Here is a 22,129-nt window from a genome sequence, read left to right as displayed (position 1 = left end):
CTATGTTTAGATGTTCGATCACTGTCTGGCTCCCAATACAATGGGCGATGGAACTGGCTGCGATAACATGACCGTAATAATCGTCAAATTTAAATCAACATTGAAAAAGCGGTTGATGAGTCCAGAGCCCTCAAATTCCGAAGACACCGAAGCGAAACGTGCTAAGACTGAAGAGCCCCAATCTATCGACACTTCGTCATGAAAAAGTCCCTCTGCAACTGTAGCCAAGTAGAGGGACAATTTTTGTGTAAAGTACCTCTGAGGTAATTTCTTGCAGCTGCAAATAACGTGATTTATTTTATTTACAGAAAAGAACGCGGATTTAATAAGGGTAAAGTATTAAGGAAATATTAAATAATCTGAAAGGGATGCATCTTGGGAGCGTTTATGATATTTTAGGAATTACTTTTAGTTTTTTAAGTTTTATCGTTTCCTTCGCTTTTTGTTTTTAACTCTTAATTTAGGCAATTCCATTTATGTTCTAATATCTATTACCTAGTCCCTTAATAGGCCATGGTTTGATGTAATTTTTCCTTATTGTATGTGTTTCCAGAATGAACAATTAAAACATTATTAGTTTATTTATTTGCCGTTTACTATAACTCTATGGAATTCACATTGAATATTTCGCTTTGTTTATTTCAGTACCTATGTAATAAACAAAAAACAAATAACGTGCACCTCACATAAAAAGCAAAGGTTGTCGTGGTTTACGGGTTACATGGGGGTGATATGCGACGATTCCATATACAAGAAATACCTCAACATAAGGGTTTTCTATTAACAATCCTATAATCAGGGTTTTAATCAATATTTATTTTGAGTAGTTATAACGTCAATGTGGGTTTAAGGCACCAATCGGCTCGTAGCTGAAATGAAAGAATAAACTTAAGCTACAAATTAAGTCTCACCTGTTGGCAAAAAAATAAAACTGTAGAACAAGATAGTAGACAACTGTAATAACCTAAGGATACAATAATTAGTCATGCATTTTGAAGTGTCTAGTTTGCCTTCACTGATATTTTAATCATACTTTTCTGGAGAATACAGATATCTACGTTAAATTATTGCAGCTCTAGGTAGCAACCATGTATAGGATATTTTTCTAAACGCAAATTACTTTTACCACTGTATTATTTGTTGTACTTGAATAAATTATTTAGTAGAATTTTAATAGCGTGTTAATTGTGTTATCAGTTCATTTTGCTCCATTTCAGTTTTTTTCAGCGAGTTAACTTGAATCTTTAGTCTTTCCAACTCCATTGAAGCCTCGTTTATTATTGCCTAAAAGAATAATACAAAAATTGTTAATTTAAACTGAAAGTGCAGGCGGTTTACGTGTAATTGTTGTTGATTATGTTCCTTTTGTTTCTCCATTCCTTGGAGCAAGTTTCGGGCACCTATGGCTTTGATTTTTTGCTTTTCGATTTTTTGACTCAGTTCCTCCACCATTGATATAAATTTATGGGCGATTCTCTGGAATTCGTCTATTTCTAAAACATTGAGAAGGAAACTAGAATTATGTTTTAAAATATTTTTAGTGCTGCCACAGATTGTAATTTGCACACCCTGTTAATCACATTATTTTCAACTTGGAGATGTGCACATTGTGTCATTTAATCTAATATTAAATTTGGCACAAAAGAAACAAGGCGGTTCTTGTATAAATGAACGGTTGCTTAAGGACCTGTGCATTCTTATTATTATCTTATAAATTTACCTACTTTCTACATAAATAAAGCATTCTTCCTTCAAATCGTTCGTCTGCTTATAGTTTTCTGGATCTAAAATACAAATTTTATCAATTTCATTGAAATATATTCCGTAAGAATGAAGATCAGACATTTTTTTATTCTTTTTGGATGAGTTTGTTTACAACGCTAATAGGTAACCATAGCAACGAATACACTAGAAGCATCTCCACCCAGTTTTGCCTCCATACAAAGGATTATGTGAAAATATGGCAACATTGTGAGAGGGGCGTTTTTTATATACTCGTGCTTCTAAATACAAAGAATTAAATTTGATTCAATTTGAATTTTTAACAATTGCTTTATATTTAAATAATAACAGCAATCAAAGATGTCTCATTTCAAGTTCAACGAGAGGGAAAATACGAGAAAGGGGAAAAGATGCCGGTCATGACAAGTGCTACGTTGCCACTCTTGTTTCGATAGATAAAAATTCTGTAAAATAGGTGATTAGGTGTAAAATGCTATGCCTGATAAATTCCAAAAATAACATTAAACCTACTATGTTGAAATAATATAGTTGTAAAACGTGCATGTCTTTCTTTGTTTGATACATAAGTTCTTATGGTCGTTATTGATATGATATAGAGAAAAAAATCATGAAGTTACCTTAACCTCATAAAATCATGTTTTGATTTTGTGATTTACTTATTCAAATTTAATTTTTTTAACTTTGTGTTTCACTGCATTTCATTGGAATTCAATACCCACAAAGAGATTAGAAAAATGCTCCTGTTAAAGCGTTTACAAAAGCACATTTTAAGCCAAAACAACTGCCGAATTTGTACCTCATCATTAAAAAACACTAACGCAAAATTGGACCAGGATGGCGTAGACTCTCCAGAGACATTTATCAAGAAATACGAAAAAAAACTCTTGTACAATAGTGTGATTGATTGGAACAAACCTAGAATTAAATATCAACAAAACCTTATCACATTGCAAATTCAAAGAAAGCTTGTGCAAAAAGTAAAGACTGCACTGCAAACTGTTCAACCTCTACCAATCTCTTTAAAATATTTTTCTGAAGAAGAATCAACTTGTAATAATAGTAAAACTGCTTCACAACCACATCAAGAAGATTTTGATGAGCATACCCAGAACCCAGATTATATCTCAAAATTTCCTTTTACTAATATAAGCTCTAAAGTAGAAGACAATGCCGAACCAAAGAAATCTGTTGACACTAATACAATAAAAGAAGAAATGAAAGCAAAGAAAGAGATCTTAGATAAAACCCCAGACAACTGGATGACATATTATGAAAATTATGAACGGGACTTGGAAGATATAGAAAATGAGTCCTTAGTTGATTGGCAAACTGAAAGTTCAAATATAAACTTTGGTACAACAGATCCAAGATGCCCCATCAGTAGAACACCTTGTGGAGGGTGTGGTGCATACTTACATTGTAAGGTAAGATTCATTTTTATTATATTTGAACAATTTTTAAAAAACATCATTTAGGATGCAGCTATACCAGGTTATATTCCATCAGAAATTTTCAAAAACTCATTCACATCAGCAGGGGCAAGTTTAAAGTCAATTCTCTGCCAACGCTGTCATTTTCTAAAGGAGTACAACATAGCCCTGCAAGTGAGAGTCTCACCAGATGATTACCCTAAAGTTTTAAAAAGCATATCTTTTAATTCAAGCCTGGTGGTCCTGTTAGTAGATTTAATAGATTTTCCATGCTCTATATGGCCTGGAATGGCAGATATAGTTGGACCAAAATCCAGAATTGTTGTTGTGGGGAATAAAGTAGATTTGTTGCCTAAAGATGATCCTCATTACCTTAAAAGAATCAAACAGCTGCTCATTGATAATTTAAGATTGAGTGGCTTTGGTAGTAGCAATATAAAGCATGTAGAGCTTATTTCTGCTAAAACAGGATATAGGGTTGAAAAGCTGATTTCATCTTTACATGAAATGAAAATCAAAGGTAAGTTTGATGCATTGTAGTAATTGTTAAAGGATAGATCTATATTGGGTAACATTTAAAATAAAGAAGTAATGGAGGAATCGCGGATTTTAGGTCCTCACTGCATAATTTGCAGCAAAAAAAATGAAAATACCATGAAGCAGCATTAATTGGTCAAATAATTCTCTAAATTTTCTTGAAATACTTCCAGTGATGATCTGCCCCTTCTTATGAATATAAATGTTTTATTTATTTGGAGATGTATTTAATTTTTCTTTACATTTTTTTGGAACAATTAACTAATATTTTCTATCAATTTTCACAGGCGATGTCTACATTGTTGGCACTACAAATGTAGGCAAATCGAGCCTTTTCAACTTATTGCTAAAATCAGATTTCTGCAAAATTCAAGCAGTAGATCTGATTCAAAAAGCTACTACTAGCCCATGGCCTGGTACGACATTAAACCTGCTCAAATTCCCAATCACGAAATTCTCAGGTTATCGTTTGTACGCCCGCAATAAACGTTTAGAAAATTTGAAGGAAATTGAAAAAAAGGCTCAACAGATTAATGAGGAAACTTTGTTGAGATGGAATAAGGCAGAATATGCAACACCGGTGGGTATTGTTGAAAGAACTGTTGACCATTTGACGCCTTTGACTGAACAGTTAGATACTTTTTCCACTAAAGGTAAAATTAAGAGTTTGTTGTAAAATAACTTGAATTAAACGTAAATTTTTAAGGGAGTTTTAACATGTCAGGACAAACTAAGTTGGGAATAAATGAGAAAAGCCCCGAATTTGCCTTCGGAAAATGGTGCTATGATACGCCAGGTGTGGTGCATCCTGATCAAATTCTGCATCTACTCACGACAGAGGAGCTTGTTCAAACTCTCCCCAGAGAGATAATCAGAGCAGAAACATTTTGCGTGAAACCTGAAACTTCTTTATTTATCGCAGGATTAGCTCGGCTGGACTATGTTCAAGGAAAGGACTCCATAAGGTATACCTCCACAGTGATTTTGTGACTGCAACTAAACAACTAAATATCGTGCTGCAGGCTAACGGTGTTTCGATCCAATTCTCTTCCAATCACAGTCTGCAAACTTGAAGAAGCAGATTCTATTTATCAAGAGCTTTTAGGAAGTGACTTGTTTGTGGTGCCAGTCTTTAAAGGAGATCGCAAAGAAAAGTGGCCGGGTTTAGAGCTGACTAAGTCGTTTAAAATTTTCGGGAAATCTATACGAGAATCCAGCTATGATGTAGTTCTATCCAATGCTGGTGAGATATATTTGAACATGTTGAGTGCATTATTATTCATATTTGGGCTAAATGTCCAGGTTGGGTGGCGATAAATTGCGGATTGGCCAACTACGAATTTCAAGCTTGGACGCCCCAGAAACGAGGAGTTCATATACGGGACTGTATCCTACCGAAAGCGGTAACTTTGCGGGGGAGTAGACTAAAGGAGAGCATCGCTTATAAGAAACATAGGTTTATTTAGTCCTATATAAAGTTTTGTTAAATTAACAGTGTTTTATTGTTGAAACCAATAGATTCCTACGATGGATTATAACGATGTTAATTATTTAATTTGATGTTTTAAAAATTTTACTAATTCTTTTAAAAAATGACTAGTGGGGACGGATAAATAGACGGTGAATCGAATTAAAGTAATTATCCAAATTAAGAAAATTTGATTTAAAAAATAATCAAACGTTCATTTCTTGCCAAAAAGGTGAAGGAATTTTTCTCCATGCGCGCTCTTAAAGGCGTGTTTTCATTGACATTTCATTTGACAGTCAACCATAAATAAAAGAATAGGAATTATGACGTCATTGGGGAAGATTAGTTTCCCAACTAAATAATGAGTCATGTACGTGTCATTATTAACTTGCTATTCAACTGATTAACTGACTACTTGAGAGTTCAAAAGATCGAATAATGGTCTTTTAAAGCTAGTAGTAAAAAAAAACATTCGTAACTTCGTCACGAGGCAACATCGCACCAGCTGCTGTCAGTGTTCGAAAGAATCAGTTCCTGGAACGAGATGCTGCTTTTACATCAGCCAAATTTCTTATTTTATCCTTGATGCATTAATTTTTTCGCTCTCAATGTGGAGCGCGAAGAGCTTGAGCAATGATTATATGACATCCAGCGCTTGCAGTAGGCGACGCGGGATGGGGGCGTTTTTTTAATGAACCCTTTTAAGCACTCCTAAAAAGTAAGAGAGCCGTTCCAGTGACTTAGTCCGCGCATAAAAAACTAGGTATATCGTATTAGTAATTGTTTTACAAGTATAATTCTGATTGCTTAAACAAAAAATACTATTTCTGTTTTTTTTTGCCCCAAAATTGGCCTCTAGCCGATTTTGGACCACATCTTATTAGCACCGTGCAACTATTTCAGTTCAAAAATTGACAACACTGCCTCCGACTGCAAAAGCAAACGCACTGCTTTTAGTGGTTGGTTACCTTTCCTTACGTATATTTTTTTATTATTTCTTGACTCTAATCTCATTGATCCAATTTCGATATTTGTTACACACAATTTAGTGCTATTTTAACACGCAAAATATTAAATCAGATCCATCCGTTCCAATAGTGAAAATGCCGGCAGTAGAGGAGGTCAAGTCCAGCTGGGCGGATGAAGTGGAATTAGAAGAGGGCTCTTTGCCCCCTTCCACAGAGGTCGTTCATAACGGCCAAAAAATAGTTACAGAATATCAAAAAACTGAGGGCAATAAGAAGGTAATGATGTACTTAAAAAATCCTTTATTTATGATTCCTTTAACACTAACAGTGTACGAACATAACCCTACTTCTACCTATTTTCCACCTTGGTGCCAGCTGCAAGGCCTAAACTCCACTTAATTTATTTGTATAGTGGATGCTCTTAACTGTTACGTCCAGAGCTCAGTAATCACATGAATTAAATAAGCTTCCTGATTCTATAGGAATATGCGAATGTGAAAATGAAATTTTGGTGATGTTGATCGCTCAAAAAATTTTATACAGCAATTTCGTTGCATGTTTCGAGTTCCCCAATTTCATTTCATTCGACTAAAATGGCAACATAAAAGCCATTACACCATAACTCAAAATGTTATTAGAGTACTAAAACTCTTCATTTAACTGTTAAGACTGAGTTTGACTATAGGTAAAAATTGTGCGGACATACAAAATTGAGAAACGTATCGTCTCGAAGTCGATTGCATTGAGAAAAACCTGGAAGAAATTTGGCGAATCTGCTGATGATAAATTGGGTCCAAATCCAGCCACAACAATAGTTGGAGAAGATGTATACATGCAGTTCATCTCAAGTAAAGAAGAGGACAATAAACCTGAGGATGAAGGCCTTGATAAATTGAAAGGTTTGTCTAAGTGGCTACTGAATGAATTGAATTTAATTTAGAATATCTTAAAGCCTTGGGAGATAAGAATGTAGTAAAGTGCCGTACCTGCGGTGGTGACCATTGGACATCCAAGTGCCCTTGGAAAGACACAATTCTTGCTGGAGGTAAATTGCCTGATGATAAGAAGCCTGCAGCTACTGGTGGTATGTATAATTTACCATATTATTGTGACATAGCCCTAAGTTATTTTTTGATATTTAGCTGGGCCTGCTGCTGCAGAAGCCAACAAACCAGGCGGTTCAAAATATGTACCTCCAAGCTTGAGAGATGGCGGTGCCAAGCGAGCTGATGGTCCCAATATGGCTCGCAGAGACGACAACTATTCTGCTATCCGCATAGCAAACCTTAGTGAATCAACAACTGAAATGGACTTGGAAGAGCTAGTGAAGCCATTTGGCCCTATTCATAAGTTGTTTTTGGCCAAGGACAAACAGACTGGCCAATGCAAGGGATTCGCCTACATTCACTTTAAGTTTAAGGGTGATGCTGCTATTGCCATTGCTAGGTTAAATGGTCATGGTTATGATCATCTTATTTTGACGGTAGATTGGTCAAAACCCATGAATAACCAGTAATATATTATGAAAAATCATCTTTTATTTGTAAACAATAAATATTATTCCATTAAATGGTATTATTTGTTTTCGTTGTTCCTTATGCTTGCTGATTTTAAGTTCTTGCAACTTTCAAAGTGGTAGGTAATAGACGACAAATTAGTAAATTTCAGTAGTTAAATATGTGTATAATATATTTATTCTATCTACATGTATTTTAATTTACGGAAGATTAAATCGCCTCAAAATAATATTTCTATTTTACTTAACGAAATTAAATTAAAACATTAAAAAATTAAATGTATGACGTGACCCTCATTGCTCTCAAAGCAGTGCCTATAACGTCTTGAAAAGTTTGCGATGCTTGTCTGAATAATGCCATAATTATGGTCTAATCGGGTAATTTCAATTACAGTTTCGTCCACGATTTCCTGAATGTTTTCATTCCTTTTGTGACATTCTAGGTTCTTAAGATTCCCATATAGAAAGGTATTTCAAATCCAAAGTGCTGCGGTTCTATATTTTTACGCTTTAAAATCGGACTTGTTTGCTCGCAGCTGGGACGTCTTCTACCTGTAAGTACATACCTACCTATTCAGATTAACCGCGTCTTCTATGTATTCCTTTCCTGCCTGGGGACTCCTGAAAAGGTCCGGTAAGAATTATTAGCGCAAAAAAATAATGCAAATAGAATAAAGTGATTTATTAAAGTAGATGTTATAAAAAGGTTTGGTTGTTGTCCAAAAGGTAGATACAGACACCTGACACTTATTTTAGCAGGATTACTTTATTTTCGATAATGTATTATATGAGATTAACGGAAAAATTAATAACCCGGAAGTTCTGTAATTACCAAGTTTGTTTAATAATCTATTGTGTTTAATTCACCATGACTTATCAATAAGGTTCGATAATACGTCCATTTTTAAGGTAAACGTTAGATGTGCTGGATTTTTGATTGTTCTTAGTTCTCTCTGTGTGGCTGCTTGTAGTTAACTTTAAAAATGGACGAAATTACTTTATGCTTCATTCAAAGTAAAATATTGACCATTTCTGTGATATCGTAGCTCTGTTTTAGCTGTAAAAGAAACCAATTCCGGATCCTCAGAAGCAATTAGAAATATGTGAAGAAGTCCCGACCGGTATACTGCGCATATTTCTGATAATCCGAAATCGATTTTTCTCTTTGCTGAAACAGATCTTGTTACAGTCTACAGGATTGTTTTCATTTTGATGACGGAATATGTTCCATTCATTTAATATAATTGACATATTCTTAATTATTACACTATTGACAAAATTTGCATATCAATCAAGATAGAAAAGATTAATAAGTAAGAATGGTGAAAAAATAAAGTAATCCCTCATATAGAAGATTCATTGTCGACAATCATAATATGCCAGCTACTATCAACTAATTGGGCACAAAATATCCACTAAATATTTAATTACGCCATACGATTAACAGCAAGGTGAGCAAAATACCAAGTTAGGCACCTCATCTCTGTAGACAAAAGTAACCCACAATAAATAATAAACCTCGAATCGAAATTCTCTTATGTTACTAATCGTAGCCGGCCTACGCCCGCTCTACTCCTACTAATACAGTACTGTTACCTATACTCTAGTCGATATGTTCCGACGACCGCATGCCGTAACTCAATTTTGTCACCCTACTTTATGAGGAACCTAATAGTACTTAATTATATCAAAGATTGCTTGTAGAGAGGGCAGGATCAGACTCAGATTTACGCGAGAAGCAGAGACACCCCGAACTGTTGCGCTCGTTCGGTTTCAACTCTTTGTCGCGCTCCGCCAGACATTTCTGGTAGTAGTCGTAGTCTTTGAGATACCACACAGGTGGCCAGCGATGCTCCACCAAATACGCCTGGTTATCCGAGTGTAACAGACGTAGATTTCGTGGAGACATGCGACAGAGCATGTTGTAGTTGATGCAGAGATGGTTCATGCACCAGTCGGCTAGTTGATGTCCGTTGTGCAACTAAAACAAAATTGTTGTAGAATTCCCTACCTTGATCGGTCTGATATTCAATTCGTCAAATGTAAAAAGAGACGCGCTTTATCGATTTTGGTGCGCCGTAAATAGCTCCGTGCCGGTGGTTTCGCGAGAGACCATAGTTCTAACAATGTAGGTTTGTACAGGGTAGCGCCTGTATAAACCTAGATGCTTCATATGTACCTAAGCAAAGTAATTTAAACTTTTGTGAAAAATGGGATTTAGTTAAGAGCCATGAACTTTTTCAATAAACTAAATGACGCCTTAAATTGGTCTAAAACTGCCATTCTTTCCCCACTTAAGAAAATTGAGTTTAACGTACCTTAACAGGTTCTAGAAGTCTTAAACATTGTTCGATCGCCTCCGAGGGTTGTAAGCACTCCAGATCCTCAATAACTCGTTTCTCGACCAAATTAACTAGTCTAGGTAAACACAACCTGTTGGCCAATTCAAGAATATTCACGCATTTGGAAGCGGAAACTGGAGGCACCTCATCGGTGTAGAGGAAACATAATAATTTGTGGAAGGTGTATTCGCGAACACCCGGAAACTCGATCTACGGACAAAACACTATAACTGTTTGGGCAAGAGCATGCATCAGGAACATACGACTTTCGCTTGGCTTTCGCGGAAATCCCCACTGAACATGGCTTTCATGACATCGCATCTGGCGGCTAGCATAGACTTGTGAGCGGTGCACACCCCATCGTCCAGCTCGAAGATGACGTCGGCGAACAGGCCTTGGTCCAAGCAAATGTCCTGAAGCCTACGTTTCAAGAAACTCTCATAGATTTCGTCAGGTGGGTCGGGTGCAACGAAAGGGTGCTTGGTTAGGAGAACTAAGAGCTGAGGCAATTCTAGGAATTCGGCAGCTTCACGTGTCTCCTCTAAGTTAAGTGCGCTACGATCGACGGTGCCTGTATAGGCGAATTGTAAGCACTGCAACATTGCACTGGGGGTCACAAGTTTGGACAAAGTGACCACAGTCTGTCCTTCCGGCTGGACGTTCCTAATGCATTGAAACGCAGGGTGCTCCAACTCCCTCGCTGTAGGCAAAGCTTGACAACTGGCCCTTCGCTTGCAGGTCTTCTGTTCAGCCCTCACCAGACACTCAGTCTCATCTGCGAAGTCTCCCAAAGAACTCACCTGTGGTAGTTAAATAAATAAAATATTCCTTTGCCATTTGTTTTATCCTTACCATACTGGAATCGCTAGTGCTTCGGGCCATTAAATCAACAGTCAGCAAACGACAGAAAGCCCCGCTACTGGCTGCAAGTATAAATCTGTGCGCAGGAAATCCCATCGAGCCCACTATAAGAACTACATCAGTGTGAGCCCGGCTTAGCCACAGATGTTCCAACTGTTCTGGGTACTGGCTAGAGCTTACGTGCACTTCAGGCTTCAATGGAGGTGGCGGCTTGAATGGAGCCTAAAACCGCCATTAACGGAGGTGGCAGATTTAGGGGAACGAACTTGCCTGTAAAAGGGGACGTTGCACTTTTTTTAAATTGGTCATCCAGAAGCGTTGTGCCCTTCTTGCGATGAGTGCAACCCTGATTGCATTCTCAAACACTTCGTTAACTCCGTAGTAAGTTAAGACCTGGAAATAAAAGAACACAATATTTCGGCAAATCGAATATCCATAACAGCGCCACATATGAAGTTATTAAAGCAACCAGACGTCTAACTTCGCAGCTACAAGATTTTGACCAATCAAATACCGGTCAAATTATTTTCAGCCAATTGACCAGTAATTGACCAGTCAATTGACCATGCACAACCGTAGTTGCTGTAGCAGGGAATTAATGTTTGGCGGTGTGGAATAACAACAGATCGTGCGATCTGACCAATTGGCAAAGTTTGCGTTTTGAGTGGATGCTTTTATGGCCAACTATTAATTTGGAACTCCTTTGGGAAGTTCGATCTTTTCCAAAAGTCTGAACAAGGAAAAATTAGTGGATTTTGGTTCGAGTTTCTCCAGAAGAAAACGTAAACACGCACACATTTCGCGTTCAAGCGGACCTTCGATGCTTACCGATGTCTCGTAGTAATAAAGACCCAGTTCCTTGGCCACTGTCCTTGCCTCGTCCGGCATGACGAGGTCGCTCTTGCGGGTCGCCCTCACAAAGGGGCTGCGATCTCGGAAGTGCGACAAGTACGCTTCGTCGCGGTACATGTACCGCAGGTCGTTCTTGCAGCCGACCAGCAGTACGGGAGTGTTGGGGCAAAATCGCCGTATCTCCGGGTACCACATTAAGCGGCAGTGGCGCAACGAGACCGGGTTGTTGATACTGAAGCACAGCAATACCTAAATAAACAAAAACATGTATATAGGAGGTGCCAGATTCTGGAGCTCAACCACGAAGATTTCGGGTAAAATAGCACCGTGTCCGAGGCTAAGGCCTGGACAAGAATTTTCTACCAAAGTACTATTTCTGCTTACTACATCTGAACGACCGTATGCGAATCGGCGGTCTTTCTCGTGATCGCCGAAAGTGTCCCACAGTCGTAGACTGACATTTACGCTGTCTACAACCTCCCAGGACCGTTCCAGGACGTCTTTGTAAATGCGGTATTGGTCGATTGCCCATACTGTTGGGACGTGGGTTGCCAATAGCTGAGCTAACGACACCTGTAGAAAAAGCAGACAATAATTTCCATTAATTCAAAGCTAAATTGATGGGCTATGTCACATTCATCGAGGGGCCAATTTACCCTTTGTGGCCCAAAGCAAGGCGCACGATATAACGTATTACATGTAATTTCCCTTAGGTCCCCAGAAGCCATTTCACTAAATTATCCCTCGAGGCATATACATTAGGAAAACATGATAAAATTGTTTTGTTGGTAACGATCTGCCTCGGACCCACGCATCTATCATCGCCCCATTAGTACAGACGAATAATGGAACATCAAATAAAACTGATTCAATAATAGAACAGAACCAGGGCCGAAGTAAACGCGCACAAATGAATTTATTTAAGATAGAAACTTACCTGCTTGTTGCAAGCTCTAGCACAAATTAGCCGTGTTTTTCCAACAGCCGTATCCCCGACCACCACACACTTGACCAACTCCTGATGGGGTTGTTCATTATCCATCCCCCAAGAGCACGACTCTCACATCCATCACACTGTGGCCCCCTACGGCGAAGAATATACTGTATGAGCTATTACTGTTAAGTATAGCCATGAGAAAGTGTACCTGGGAAATAGATTTACCTGTGAATTTGTTGAATGAATTTGTGATCATTCTGTGCGAGTGTTGGTGGGTATGTCTCTAATCTGACGATGTTTTTGCTACGTGTACGTGATGAGCCAAATTTTCTGATTTTAAGTGCAAAACGGAGGCTTTTATGAGCATTTGGGAAGAGGAGAAAATAACAATTTTCAGCGAACAAGATAGTTTTCAAAAAAATCACAACGGCCTTGAAAAACAATCGCTAAGTTTAAGTCCAGGCCATCGGTGATGGTATTAATTATGACATTTTGAAAACAATCGACGCGGACGGCGTCATCATCCAAGGCTCAAAATTCAAAATGGTGGTGTACTGAAGAGGCGCCATTTTCGTCGCTTTTTAAAAATAATAATTGGAAAATTCGTCTTTCGTCACAGTACATATTACTGCTTTGACATTGCCGAAACAACTAATGTCCATAGTAACACAAACCGATGTTAGGATTCAAAATGGCGACGCTACAAATATTTACAAAAAAGCAAAATGGCTTCGTATTGTGGTAGGGGATGAATGAAAGATGAAACCAATTTTCTAGTGCAATTTTGTTATAAGATTTATCTAAGTATTGGTTTCCTTCTATAATTTCTTTGTCAACAATAATTATCAACTTTTTTCTTGTAAATACGGTCCTGGTTTTTATTGAAAATCGACTTATGTATCACATTAAGTAATTTGAGCAATTTTTTAGATTTCCTTTACTTTTTCATTCAATCAAGTATCAAATATTCCAACATAGACGTGAAACCCAAAGCGATGTTGGTGATGCGCAAACTTGTAAGCATGAGAGTTACCCCTGGACCAGCGTATTAAGAGCGTCCTGGAATGGGTATTTTTGCCCTGAAAATCCATTGTTCATGTAATCGCTTGATTCTCATTCAGTGAATATTTTTATGCAAAAAATTCGTGTTATACGTACATATTCATGTGTACCATTCGTAAAAAAGTTCTTTGTCTTTCGCCATAACCGGGTCGGAGTTCCGACAAATTATAAATTTAAAGAGTACCTTTGTTTGGGTAAAACAAAGCTAATAATTGTTGATTTGGGATACATATGGTTTGTTTAATTTTGTGAAGCGATATTTCGGAATTTTCAGGAACCGACATTACATGCTCTTCGTGTTCCTCGGTACAGCATTTGTTGGGGCTGCATTCTTTGGAGGTAAACACGCGCTTGCATTATTATGACACAAAATGCATCGCTTTACCACATGAAATTTTCCTTCAAATGGAAAGTTTTGCGCCATCTTATAATAAACGAAATCGACAAAAGACTTACTAGAGCCGAATTTGAAAAATTTTCAAATGTGACGCCTTTTTGATTTTTCTCGAGATGCCTCGGACGGCGCCATTTTAAATCCGAATGTCGGATTGTAGTCCTCGTTGAAAAGAAAACGTTGCGTTCGTTTCAAATACGCAAAAATGCCCACTTGCTTGCGTTTGAAGTCAGAAAGTTGAGGCCCCGACCGGGGGACGGGTAATGGGGGATAGGCATACTCCCTTCACTGGGAATATCCAGCCTTCCATGCTTTATTGAGATCTAAATTAAAACCGTGGTTGCATTCCGCTGGCATTGATTTATTATCGGCTTCCAAGAATTCCGAATTGATTGCGAATTGCCACCCCGCATGGAGTTACGTGTGTCAGCTCAAGAACTGACTTAACACGAACCAAGGTTTTAATTCACAAGGTTCGTTCGTTAGCCCTAAAACGCTCACAATGAATTATCAACGCCAGTCGTTTATAATAGAAAAGAACCGCCTAAAAATAGAAATGTTTACCACGACAAAAATATCTCTGCCCATTTAGCTGTTTAATAGGAACCCAAATTGTGGCACTTACGCACCAGCCTTCAACAAAGCTAATTTCAATACTATGTCATAGCCATAGAGGATGAGAGTCGCTTCGTTATATGTTAATTGTTTTGTTTTCAATAGTCATCCTTTTGGATTACTCGAATAGAAGAAGTCCGAGATCGGAACCGAGATTCGCGTTAATCTGAACAGGTTATGCTCAAAATCACCGTTTTATTTTAGAGCAGCTAAGTCGCATCAATGGCAAAAAGGGCGTGCTCTAACGGTGGAAAGCGATAAAATGCTGGATGATAGGGACGCGGCCTGGACCGAGGGTCCTGGTATGGTACAATGCCACTTACATTCATCGGTTTAAGCAGGAAACGTAGTACCGAAACATCTAATGTGTATAGGAGAGCTTTCAACGGAACATATACGACACACTTCGCACAATAAACTAACAACACCGCTCCACTGGACTTACGACTCTCGACTGGCGCGGTAAGCGGTGACGTAGGTAAGCTTTCGATTATTACCGTTCGAATTATTACAGCCTTGCTCTAGATGGACGTACTTTCCTCGTAGAGCTTTTTTCCTTAATGGACAACGCGGCGCAGCCCTGAAAGCAACCGTTCATCCGGCGACCACCCTTCTTCTTCCCGCCTGGATCAACAAACAATTAAAATCGATTCTTGCTCGCCGAAAAAAAAACGCGACATAACGTGCCAAGGCTAATTCGACCACTGAGATTACCCAGATGGGCGCCCCGTGATGTCTGGATAATGGACGACGTTTCCAGTGAAAAGAATTTGGCATGAGCCCGGAATGGATTTTCGCGATTGATTTTTCGCGTGACGTCAAAAGCAGCTAGCGGGGTCGAGTGAAGTTCATTTAGGAGGTTGAACCCCCCAGACATGGGCGGCGATTCATTCGTCCACGTTTCTAGATGGCCAAATTTGCGTTAAGAGATTTTTGAACGGAAAATGATCCAGTTTTATGCCACTAAGCAGACGGTAGTGAGTCGATTTTTAGTTTCGTCCAGATTCCCGAAATCCCTTCTCCCCCCCCCCCCCCTTCCCGCCCTCCTCACCCCTCTCATCCCCCTCCCTCTTTGATCAAGCTTAATCGTTTTTTTTTTAAATAAGAATTCGCAAAGAAATTTCGAGACCTTTGCGAACGTCTTGAACAAAGAGCTACGCAGGAATGTGAGGTACTCCTGCTTTATATCGACATGTTGGGCATCGCATCTGATGAGCGTGGGAACCTCCATCGGTCTAAATATCCTCATATAAGGTGACACACTTCCAGGGCGGCTTGAAAATAAAACATAGTCATTTGACTCAATAACTCTAACTCACCTTGGGCACGTGTGTGTTGCATACACGTGAAAAAACTGTTTATCGCATTTAGCTTGGCCCTTTTTTTAACTGCTTTTGATCTGATATATTACATAACGAGCAAAGTTACAAAAAAGTAAAGTCAAAAATTAGAAGAGAATCTGCTACAGACAGTAGTACTAGCACAGTAGGTACTAAGTCCCACAGTAGGAATATTATAGATTCGTTAGGGCAGAAAACCTCTCAAGGCAGAAAGTATTTCTGAAAAAGAAAAGGCATAAACAAAAATTTAGACCTGTGATGGAAGGCCCTATACCGGGTGACAGCGTAAAGTGGATACACCCCGTAACTTTTTTCTATTTACCATAAAAAATTGGAATTTAGGGCATTTATACATGACAATTTGCCGATAATTTTGAATATTGTGTTACTTGCGGTTTGATCGGAAGTGACCTTAACTCTTCGTTTTTACCTGGGACACTCTGTATTTATTTTCATAAATTGTTTTGATTTAGATTCTAATCGTGGAAAAAGCTCTGAAAGTCGATATTTTTTCGTAGTTATTTTCTCCAAAATTTCTACAATACCACTTCAAAAAAATAATAATAATAATGCAAGTGGCGTAAGTCTGTTGACTAATTGAAAACATTCATATACTCCGTGACACCAAAAATTCCAAAATCTGATAATAAATGTAACGCAGTCCAAAATCACAAATTCTTCAATTAAATAAAAAAACTTAATTCCATTAAAACATTTGGTGAAACCACAAGATTATCTGATGCATTCACAAAAGTATATACAGGGTGTCTCATCTAAAAATAAAAAATTAGGAGTAGTGCGGTCAAACCGGAAGTAACAAGACGTTGAGACTCACCCAGAAAAATTTGTAATGTTGCTTGGCATACACTGGTGGCCAAATGTAAATTGACAAATACATTTTTCAAAATTTACTAAGTAAGAGAAACAATCACCCTATTCGTTTCCTTTTAGTGATATAATCATCCACTCTAGCTAATGTTCATATTTGAACATATACACTAATAAATTTGTTGGCCACGTATGGTTTTTAAATTTTTGAGATAGAAAAATTCTTTATGTATAGGTTTGGCAATTTACTTTTGGCCACCAATGTAAGTGCCCTAAACTTCGGATTTTCGTAGGAAATAGCAAAAAAGCTAGTTTCTGTTGTTACCCGGTATGTGTACGTTAGCTACGCATTACTAGATAGATAAAATTGCATTCGTGATGGTTCAAATCCCAGCATTACTTATAATACCTAAAAGCGACCTTTGTCAGTCTAAACGTGCACCTAGAGAAATACGTTCACTTTGTGCGCCAGTTTTACATAATCGCGAACTTACCTCTGGATTTTGGTCGTAAATACACTTTGCTATTTCCAATGCAGCTCTACATTTATCACTCAAAGTTTTCACTAGAATTTATTTGTTTAGAAATGAACAAAAGGAATAACATATTCCCTCAATTTAGCTTACCTGCGTCTTTGCAATTCTTTACAGACACCAAAGCAATTTGAGCGATTGATGGCGGAGCTTGTGCTTCTATGGTTTTTACCCCAGTTTCCCAATCGAAAGAGTTGTCTGGCAGTTGCTGAGAATAATTCATGTAACGCATTAGTCAAAAATGAAAAAGTTTGCATGTGCCTCGAGTGCTTTCCCTTATGAAATGCTTCAAGGGCAAAGGAATTTAATTTCGAAAACCTTTATTGCTGAACACCCCGTATACGTGTAGATTTCAACGTGCTTATTTTGATGTTAGGTGCATTTGTGCTTACCAACTTGTAGTACCCCAGTACGCAGCTCATGTAACACTGTAAAATAAGTAACTTATGATTAATATATAACTGCACATCGCGTTTTTATTAAATTAGGCACGATACATCGAGTAGTGATATATCCTTGGAAATTTGGAGAAAAGACAATAAACTAGCTGCAAAATACATAACAATCGAAACTTCTTGTAGTTCTCACGAATTGCAAACATTCATTCTTTACTGACTTTACTGAACAAGAAAAGGGTTATTTAGTTGGATGTAAAACAAATTTAGAAGTTTCTATCGTGAAATTGCATTTTAGACTGCTGGAAAAGGCAGCTGCGGAGCAACTTACCATGCCATTCTGGTCTTGATTCCAGTCACCTTTATGCATTCCTTCTATTTGTTCTAATAAGAAAAAGATAAAAAGGTTAAGTAAAATAGTTTCAAGCTTAAATTTAAGCGTGAAGCATGGCATGTGGATGAGAATGTTTTCAATTTCACTATAGTGAAAATACGCAACGTTTCCCCTATTTCAGATTATTGCAAATTTTCTTTACCTCTTACTCTCAGGGCGTTTTTGAAGAAAAAGTCAAGTAAAAGGCTTATGGAATAAGGCAGCTTATTAGCTGATCTTAAGTACAGGGAAAAGCATAGTTGCACTTATTGAAGTTTCATCATCACTGTCCATGTCCTTTTTATCATAAAGGTCAAGTTACATACACCACCGCCTATACCAAGCGATGTAAATAGCCCCTTGCCTTCGTCAAGACAAAAGAGTGCACTTTAATGTGAAAAATCCAATAAGGTTTGCATAATATGAATATTTTCTTTTTGCTATAGGTGTAATAGCCAGATCCACTAGAATTCTATTTTTCTTATGCGCAGCCATTTACGTCTGATTTAGAATTTGGATAACGACAGTTGGCTCGTGGTCGTTGTTGGAGGCGGGGCTAATATCGCTCGTGACCCAATCACACAATTATGGATTTCAAGGCCAATGCGCACGCAGGCAAATACTGCCAATTCCTTAGGATTTTTCTGCTCTCTGCACTTTATCTCAACGGTTAAGAAACTAATCCGATGGTGGAAATTCAGTATGTCAAATTGAAAAATAGAAATAATTTAAATGAGCATTAATTATTACTTTTATTGAAATAGTCAGAGGCGTGATCGTCAAACAAAACTCGCTGTAGGTGGTGAATTGGACACGCAGGGGGTCGATTAAACCATTTATCATAGAGAAATCTGACATCGATAATGGATAACAAGTGCGCACGAAAGAAAACTTTGATTCTAGAAAGAAACGAGCAGTTCTTAACTGAATAGCATCCCCTTCTTTTCAGTTTTACAGTCAGACCCACATTTTGACAGGGTTTTTCATCGATAAAAGTGTCAAATTAAAGCATTATTTCGTCCAAAATTTAAATTTCAATGAAAGAACTATTTCCCTATCAACAAATATTCACAACTAACCGTTTGTGGCCTTATTTTTCGGTTGACACACGTTCCTGATAAGCTTTAGAGCGGCAGCCATTTGACTCTCAGTCATCTGTAAAACACCAACTCAGAACTTCCGAATAAATGGAAGTTCGTCCCCAATACTTACTGCACAATAAACACTTTCAACCACGATACTTGCAGCAAAAACTACCCACCACGCCTTCATGGTCATAATCCCAGCCGACCGCTCACTTACCCAATAACTTTTTGGGGGAATTCCCAGTTAAACTACTTATATAAATAAGGCGGAATGGGTATTAAAAGACAAAACAAGTAATAAACAGGAAATTTTTTTAATTAAATAAATGCCCGGTATTAGCGTTTAATTGCAAACGTTAAAACACAAGAGGATATGACAAATAAATAATAATTTTAACGATTTTTTTAAGAAAAAAGATTCTTTTTATTGTGCGCGTATTTAGAAACGTGTAATTTAATCGATGTAACTATGTCGGAGGAAGTTCGGTTTTGCCCATAATAATCGACAAAATCGCCATCTGGATTTACTAAGTACATAATTATGGTATGGTCAACCTGAAATTGAGGATAAAGTTTCCTGCTAAAAGGTGTCATTATGAAGAACAACTTATTTTTCATCATTCAACACAGACATCGACCCTCTAATATCACGACCTTTGCCACATAATGAAAATACTCACAATATAGTCACTATCTTGATCCTTAGGTCCGGCGCTAAAATACACTCTATAGGCTTTACAAGCTTTCGCAACTTGTTCTTCATTTCCAGTTAAACCAAGCAATCTTGGACTAAATTCCTTACAATATTTGCCAACAACCTCTGGTGTATCTCTGTTTGGGTCGACAGATATAAACAGGGGTTGCAATTTTATCTCATTTTCATCTTTATCTATAAATCCCACGATTTAACTTAACGCAAAACACCCAATATTCTGTACGTATTACCTAAAATATCAATGGCATTTGCCATCTTCTCTAATTCGTCAGGGCAAATATCTGGACAGTGGGTGAAGCCAAAATATATCAAAACCCAATATCCTAAGAAATCCTCACTCTTCCTTAATTTCCCACTACTATCCACTAATTCAAATTTACCACCTATCGCAGCTTTGCCTAACATTCTTGTCCTCTCTTTTTCTATTGCTGTGCATAAACAACAATTGAATTCCTAATATCCTTTTTAATGAGTTCTTTTGCTAGCTAACCTGCGTTTTTTTCCTTTTTTAAGTACAACATGAAGGCAAGAAGTAATCCACCTAGAGTTGAGGTAATGGCCAGATTCTTCCACGAAACAGGCCCATATCCCGAGCCCCAGTTCCTTTTAGGTTTCTTTGGAAGTTTTTCAGAGTAGTGTCTTACTGGGTCAAGTTTGGGAATTTCTGTTTTCAGAGTTTGTTTAGGAATGTACTGAAACTGCACAAAACTGTGTTTCATAGCTTCCGCATACCGTTTATGGACTGATTTTAATTTAAGTGTGATAAATAAAGGTATGAATGGAGTGATAGCAAATTATGATGTTGTGGAATATAATATTACTAATTATACAGGGTGTTTCCAAATTGTCTGTACAAAACTCTACCACTGAATCTTACCGTCGATATTCGACGATTTAGCTCAATTTGCCTTAATCCAAAAGTTGACGTTTTTCAAAATACAGGGCTTTAAGGTTTTTTTTTTAAATAATTATTTGTTCTGTAACGAGAGTAACTTTAGCAAAATCTTGCATTTGGCGGTTTCTAGGAGCTACTCACTGAAATTTGTCTATGTCTATGATCAGGTGAGACTATACATAGAACCATAGATTGCCAGAAATTCCAAATCGGCACATGCAGCAGGGAACCAAGTATTAAACAGATAAAAGGACATCTAATACTTGGTAAGAGGACATCTATTATTAAGAGGTAAATATGTTCTATATAATTTGAGACAAATTGCTCTTTTTTCCTTTATATCTCAGACATATCTTTTGATAACCAACACAAATAATAAAGTTTTACACAAGACAGTTTAAATTAGATACAATCAATCTTTTGAAACTATGACATGACTTGTATCATTTTTTAGCGATTGAGGTGAGGAATTTTTATAGCATTTTACGTATTTTGCATTCTAACATTTCATAAACTTTAATATTTTAATTTTCTCTTTATAACTATTATTTCTTACACTCTGAAGATAGAGGTAAGTTCGTCATCACATGATTAACAAGGATTTTTGTTTAAACCTTTACTAAAGGGTAAATGTTACTCTTAGTTTGTTTAACAATGTGCAATTACATGGCTTTACCATAAAAGAAAAAGGTAAAAGATAATTTGACGCATATTTTAATATATATCGGTGAAGAGAAAACTATGTGCTCCTGGGATATAGAGAGTTCTTTATTTAGAAGCCATAATACTAAAAATTCTTAACTATTAAATTCACGACTAAAGAATAGTCTGTTATTTAGAGGTGATCACAAATGATGGTTTTATTATATATAGATTTAAGATGTATTTAAAATATACCTGTGAATAGAAAGGTTTCCTACTGTGTATTGCTTGATTGAAGCCCTTAAAAACATTCGCAAAGTTTCTGTACATCTTCGAATTATGAAAAATTAGGTGACTAAAATTACTGGCAATAATTTTTTTTGTATATACTTATTATGCCTCCAATTATTTAACGTTTTATTGCATTAATACATCTTATTTGACTTCTGAATTAAAAATGAATTTAATTCCGATAAACTAAGGTTAAGTTTTATGAAAATTAGAAAACTCCATATTTTTGGGGTTAGACAAGTCCAAACCACCCATTAGCACCGAATATAATTGTGGCAATGCTGCATAATGATGAAATTGGCATCTG

The 22,129-nt window shown here is 37.2% G+C and overlaps 7 protein-coding genes across 11 annotated transcripts in view; 3 read left to right on the top strand and 4 right to left on the bottom strand.

Annotated features, from left to right (window-relative positions):
• Positions 1-22,129, top strand: part of LOC136413450 (probable protein phosphatase CG10417) — a 77,222-nt gene that overhangs the window by 3,430 nt on the left and 51,663 nt on the right. For 2 of the 4 annotated variants that reach the window (XM_066397020.1, XM_066397016.1), the window contains exon 10: positions 11-581. In XM_066397020.1, the coding sequence (XP_066253117.1) occupies positions 11-202 (192 nt within the window). In that variant the 3' untranslated portion in view covers positions 203-581. Of the gene's footprint in view, positions 1-10; positions 582-22,129 lie in introns of those variants that run through there. The other 2 variants (XM_066397017.1, XM_066397018.1) reach the window with 2 other exon arrangements.
• Positions 309-1,908, bottom strand: IFT20 (intraflagellar transport 20). The gene is made up of 3 exons (XM_066397025.1): positions 1,725-1,908; positions 1,339-1,493; positions 309-1,284 (listed from the first exon to the last, which is right to left on the bottom strand). Exons 1-3 carry the CDS (start codon positions 1,843-1,845, stop codon positions 1,171-1,173), a joined length of 390 nt encoding a protein of 129 aa, XP_066253122.1. The 5' UTR covers positions 1,846-1,908; the 3' UTR covers positions 309-1,170.
• Positions 2,463-5,202, top strand: LOC136413484 (nitric oxide-associated protein 1). The gene is made up of 6 exons (XM_066397069.1): positions 2,463-3,167; positions 3,219-3,693; positions 3,998-4,363; positions 4,417-4,675; positions 4,733-4,953; positions 5,013-5,202. Exons 1-6 carry the CDS (start codon positions 2,478-2,480, stop codon positions 5,174-5,176), a joined length of 2,175 nt encoding a protein of 724 aa, XP_066253166.1. The 5' UTR covers positions 2,463-2,477; the 3' UTR covers positions 5,177-5,202.
• Positions 6,176-7,716, top strand: LOC136413451 (eukaryotic translation initiation factor 3 subunit G-like). The gene is made up of 4 exons (XM_066397021.1): positions 6,176-6,422; positions 6,832-7,045; positions 7,099-7,230; positions 7,289-7,716. Exons 1-4 carry the CDS (start codon positions 6,282-6,284, stop codon positions 7,660-7,662), a joined length of 861 nt encoding a protein of 286 aa, XP_066253118.1. The 5' UTR covers positions 6,176-6,281; the 3' UTR covers positions 7,663-7,716.
• RhoBTB (Rho-related BTB domain containing) lies at positions 8,330-15,182 on the bottom strand. 2 transcript variants are annotated; one of them, XM_066396864.1, is made up of 9 exons: positions 15,049-15,182; positions 12,655-12,801; positions 12,102-12,290; positions 11,694-11,966; positions 11,136-11,258; positions 10,857-11,087; positions 10,268-10,804; positions 9,981-10,214; positions 8,330-9,643 (listed from the first exon to the last, which is right to left on the bottom strand). In XM_066396864.1, exons 2-9 carry the CDS (start codon positions 12,757-12,759, stop codon positions 9,350-9,352), a joined length of 1,986 nt encoding a protein of 661 aa, XP_066252961.1. In that variant the 5' UTR covers positions 12,760-12,801; positions 15,049-15,182; the 3' UTR covers positions 8,330-9,349. The 2 variants fall into 2 exon arrangements, with proteins under 2 accessions (XP_066252961.1, XP_066252962.1); XM_066396865.1 differs by having other exon boundaries at positions 12,655-12,833; positions 15,049-15,153.
• Positions 16,183-19,523, bottom strand: LOC136413486 (general odorant-binding protein 72-like). Its single transcript, XM_066397072.1, has 7 exons — positions 19,407-19,523; positions 19,274-19,349; positions 18,153-18,205; positions 17,819-17,854; positions 17,520-17,634; positions 17,388-17,458; positions 16,183-16,284 (listed from the first exon to the last, which is right to left on the bottom strand). The coding sequence occupies exons 1-7, from the start codon at positions 19,470-19,472 to the stop codon at positions 16,267-16,269; spliced, it is 435 nt and encodes a 144-aa protein (XP_066253169.1). The 5' UTR covers positions 19,473-19,523; the 3' UTR covers positions 16,183-16,266.
• On the bottom strand, positions 19,572-21,960 carry Scox (Synthesis of cytochrome c oxidase). Its single transcript, XM_066397070.1, has 5 exons — positions 21,787-21,960; positions 20,485-20,692; positions 20,225-20,422; positions 19,960-20,168; positions 19,572-19,834 (listed from the first exon to the last, which is right to left on the bottom strand). Exons 1-5 carry the CDS (start codon positions 21,859-21,861, stop codon positions 19,685-19,687), a joined length of 840 nt encoding a protein of 279 aa, XP_066253167.1. The 5' UTR covers positions 21,862-21,960; the 3' UTR covers positions 19,572-19,684.

Source organism: Euwallacea similis, chromosome 14, assembly GCF_039881205.1.
Source record: "Euwallacea similis isolate ESF13 chromosome 14, ESF131.1, whole genome shotgun sequence".
Lineage (NCBI taxonomy): Eukaryota > Metazoa > Arthropoda > Insecta > Coleoptera > Curculionidae > Euwallacea > Euwallacea similis.
This window is presented reverse-complemented; position numbering and strand designations above follow the sequence as displayed.

Bases quoted from the DNA above. Each gene is read 5' to 3' on its own strand.
- IFT20 (XM_066397025.1), bottom strand. From the start codon at position 1,845: ATGTCTGATCTTCATTCTTACGGAATATATTTCAATGAAATTGATAAA. The intron at 1,494-1,724 runs GTAGGTAAATTT...TCAATGTTTTAG, and splicing joins ATGCTTTATTTATGTAGAAA to AAATAGACGAATTCCAGAGA. The intron at 1,285-1,338 runs GTAAACCGCCTG...TTATTCTTTTAG, and splicing joins ATAATCAACAACAATTACAC to GCAATAATAAACGAGGCTTC.
- LOC136413451 (XM_066397021.1), top strand. From the start codon at position 6,282: ATGCCGGCAGTAGAGGAGGTCAAGTCCAGCTGGGCGGATGAAGTGGAA. The intron at 7,046-7,098 runs GTTTGTCTAAGT...AATATCTTAAAG, and splicing joins AGGCCTTGATAAATTGAAAG to CCTTGGGAGATAAGAATGTA. The intron at 7,231-7,288 runs GTATGTATAATT...TTTGATATTTAG, and splicing joins GAAGCCTGCAGCTACTGGTG to CTGGGCCTGCTGCTGCAGAA.
- Scox (XM_066397070.1), bottom strand. From the start codon at position 21,861: ATGTACAGAAACTTTGCGAATGTTTTTAAGGGCTTCAATCAAGCAATA. The intron at 20,423-20,484 runs GTTAGCTAGCAA...GTTTATGCACAG, and splicing joins AAAAAAGGAAAAAAACGCAG to CAATAGAAAAAGAGAGGACA. The intron at 20,169-20,224 runs GTAATACGTACA...TGGGATTTATAG, and splicing joins AAATGCCATTGATATTTTAG to ATAAAGATGAAAATGAGATA.
- LOC136413484 (XM_066397069.1), top strand. From the start codon at position 2,478: ATGCTCCTGTTAAAGCGTTTACAAAAGCACATTTTAAGCCAAAACAAC. The intron at 4,364-4,416 runs GTAAAATTAAGA...TAAATTTTTAAG, and splicing joins AGATACTTTTTCCACTAAAG to GGAGTTTTAACATGTCAGGA. The intron at 4,954-5,012 runs GTGAGATATATT...CTAAATGTCCAG, and splicing joins TGTAGTTCTATCCAATGCTG to GTTGGGTGGCGATAAATTGC.
- RhoBTB (XM_066396864.1), bottom strand. From the start codon at position 12,759: ATGGATAATGAACAACCCCATCAGGAGTTGGTCAAGTGTGTGGTGGTC. The intron at 12,291-12,654 runs GTAAGTTTCTAT...CTTTTTCTACAG, and splicing joins CTAGAGCTTGCAACAAGCAG to GTGTCGTTAGCTCAGCTATT. The intron at 10,805-10,856 runs GTAAGGATAAAA...TAACTACCACAG, and splicing joins GCACTAGCGATTCCAGTATG to GTGAGTTCTTTGGGAGACTT.
- LOC136413486 (XM_066397072.1), bottom strand. From the start codon at position 19,472: ATGACCATGAAGGCGTGGTGGGTAGTTTTTGCTGCAAGTATCGTGGTT. The intron at 19,350-19,406 runs GTAAGTATTGGG...GGTGTTTTACAG, and splicing joins TTGAAAGTGTTTATTGTGCA to ATGACTGAGAGTCAAATGGC. The intron at 17,635-17,818 runs GTAAGCACAAAT...AATTATTCTCAG, and splicing joins TACTGGGGTACTACAAGTTG to CAACTGCCAGACAACTCTTT.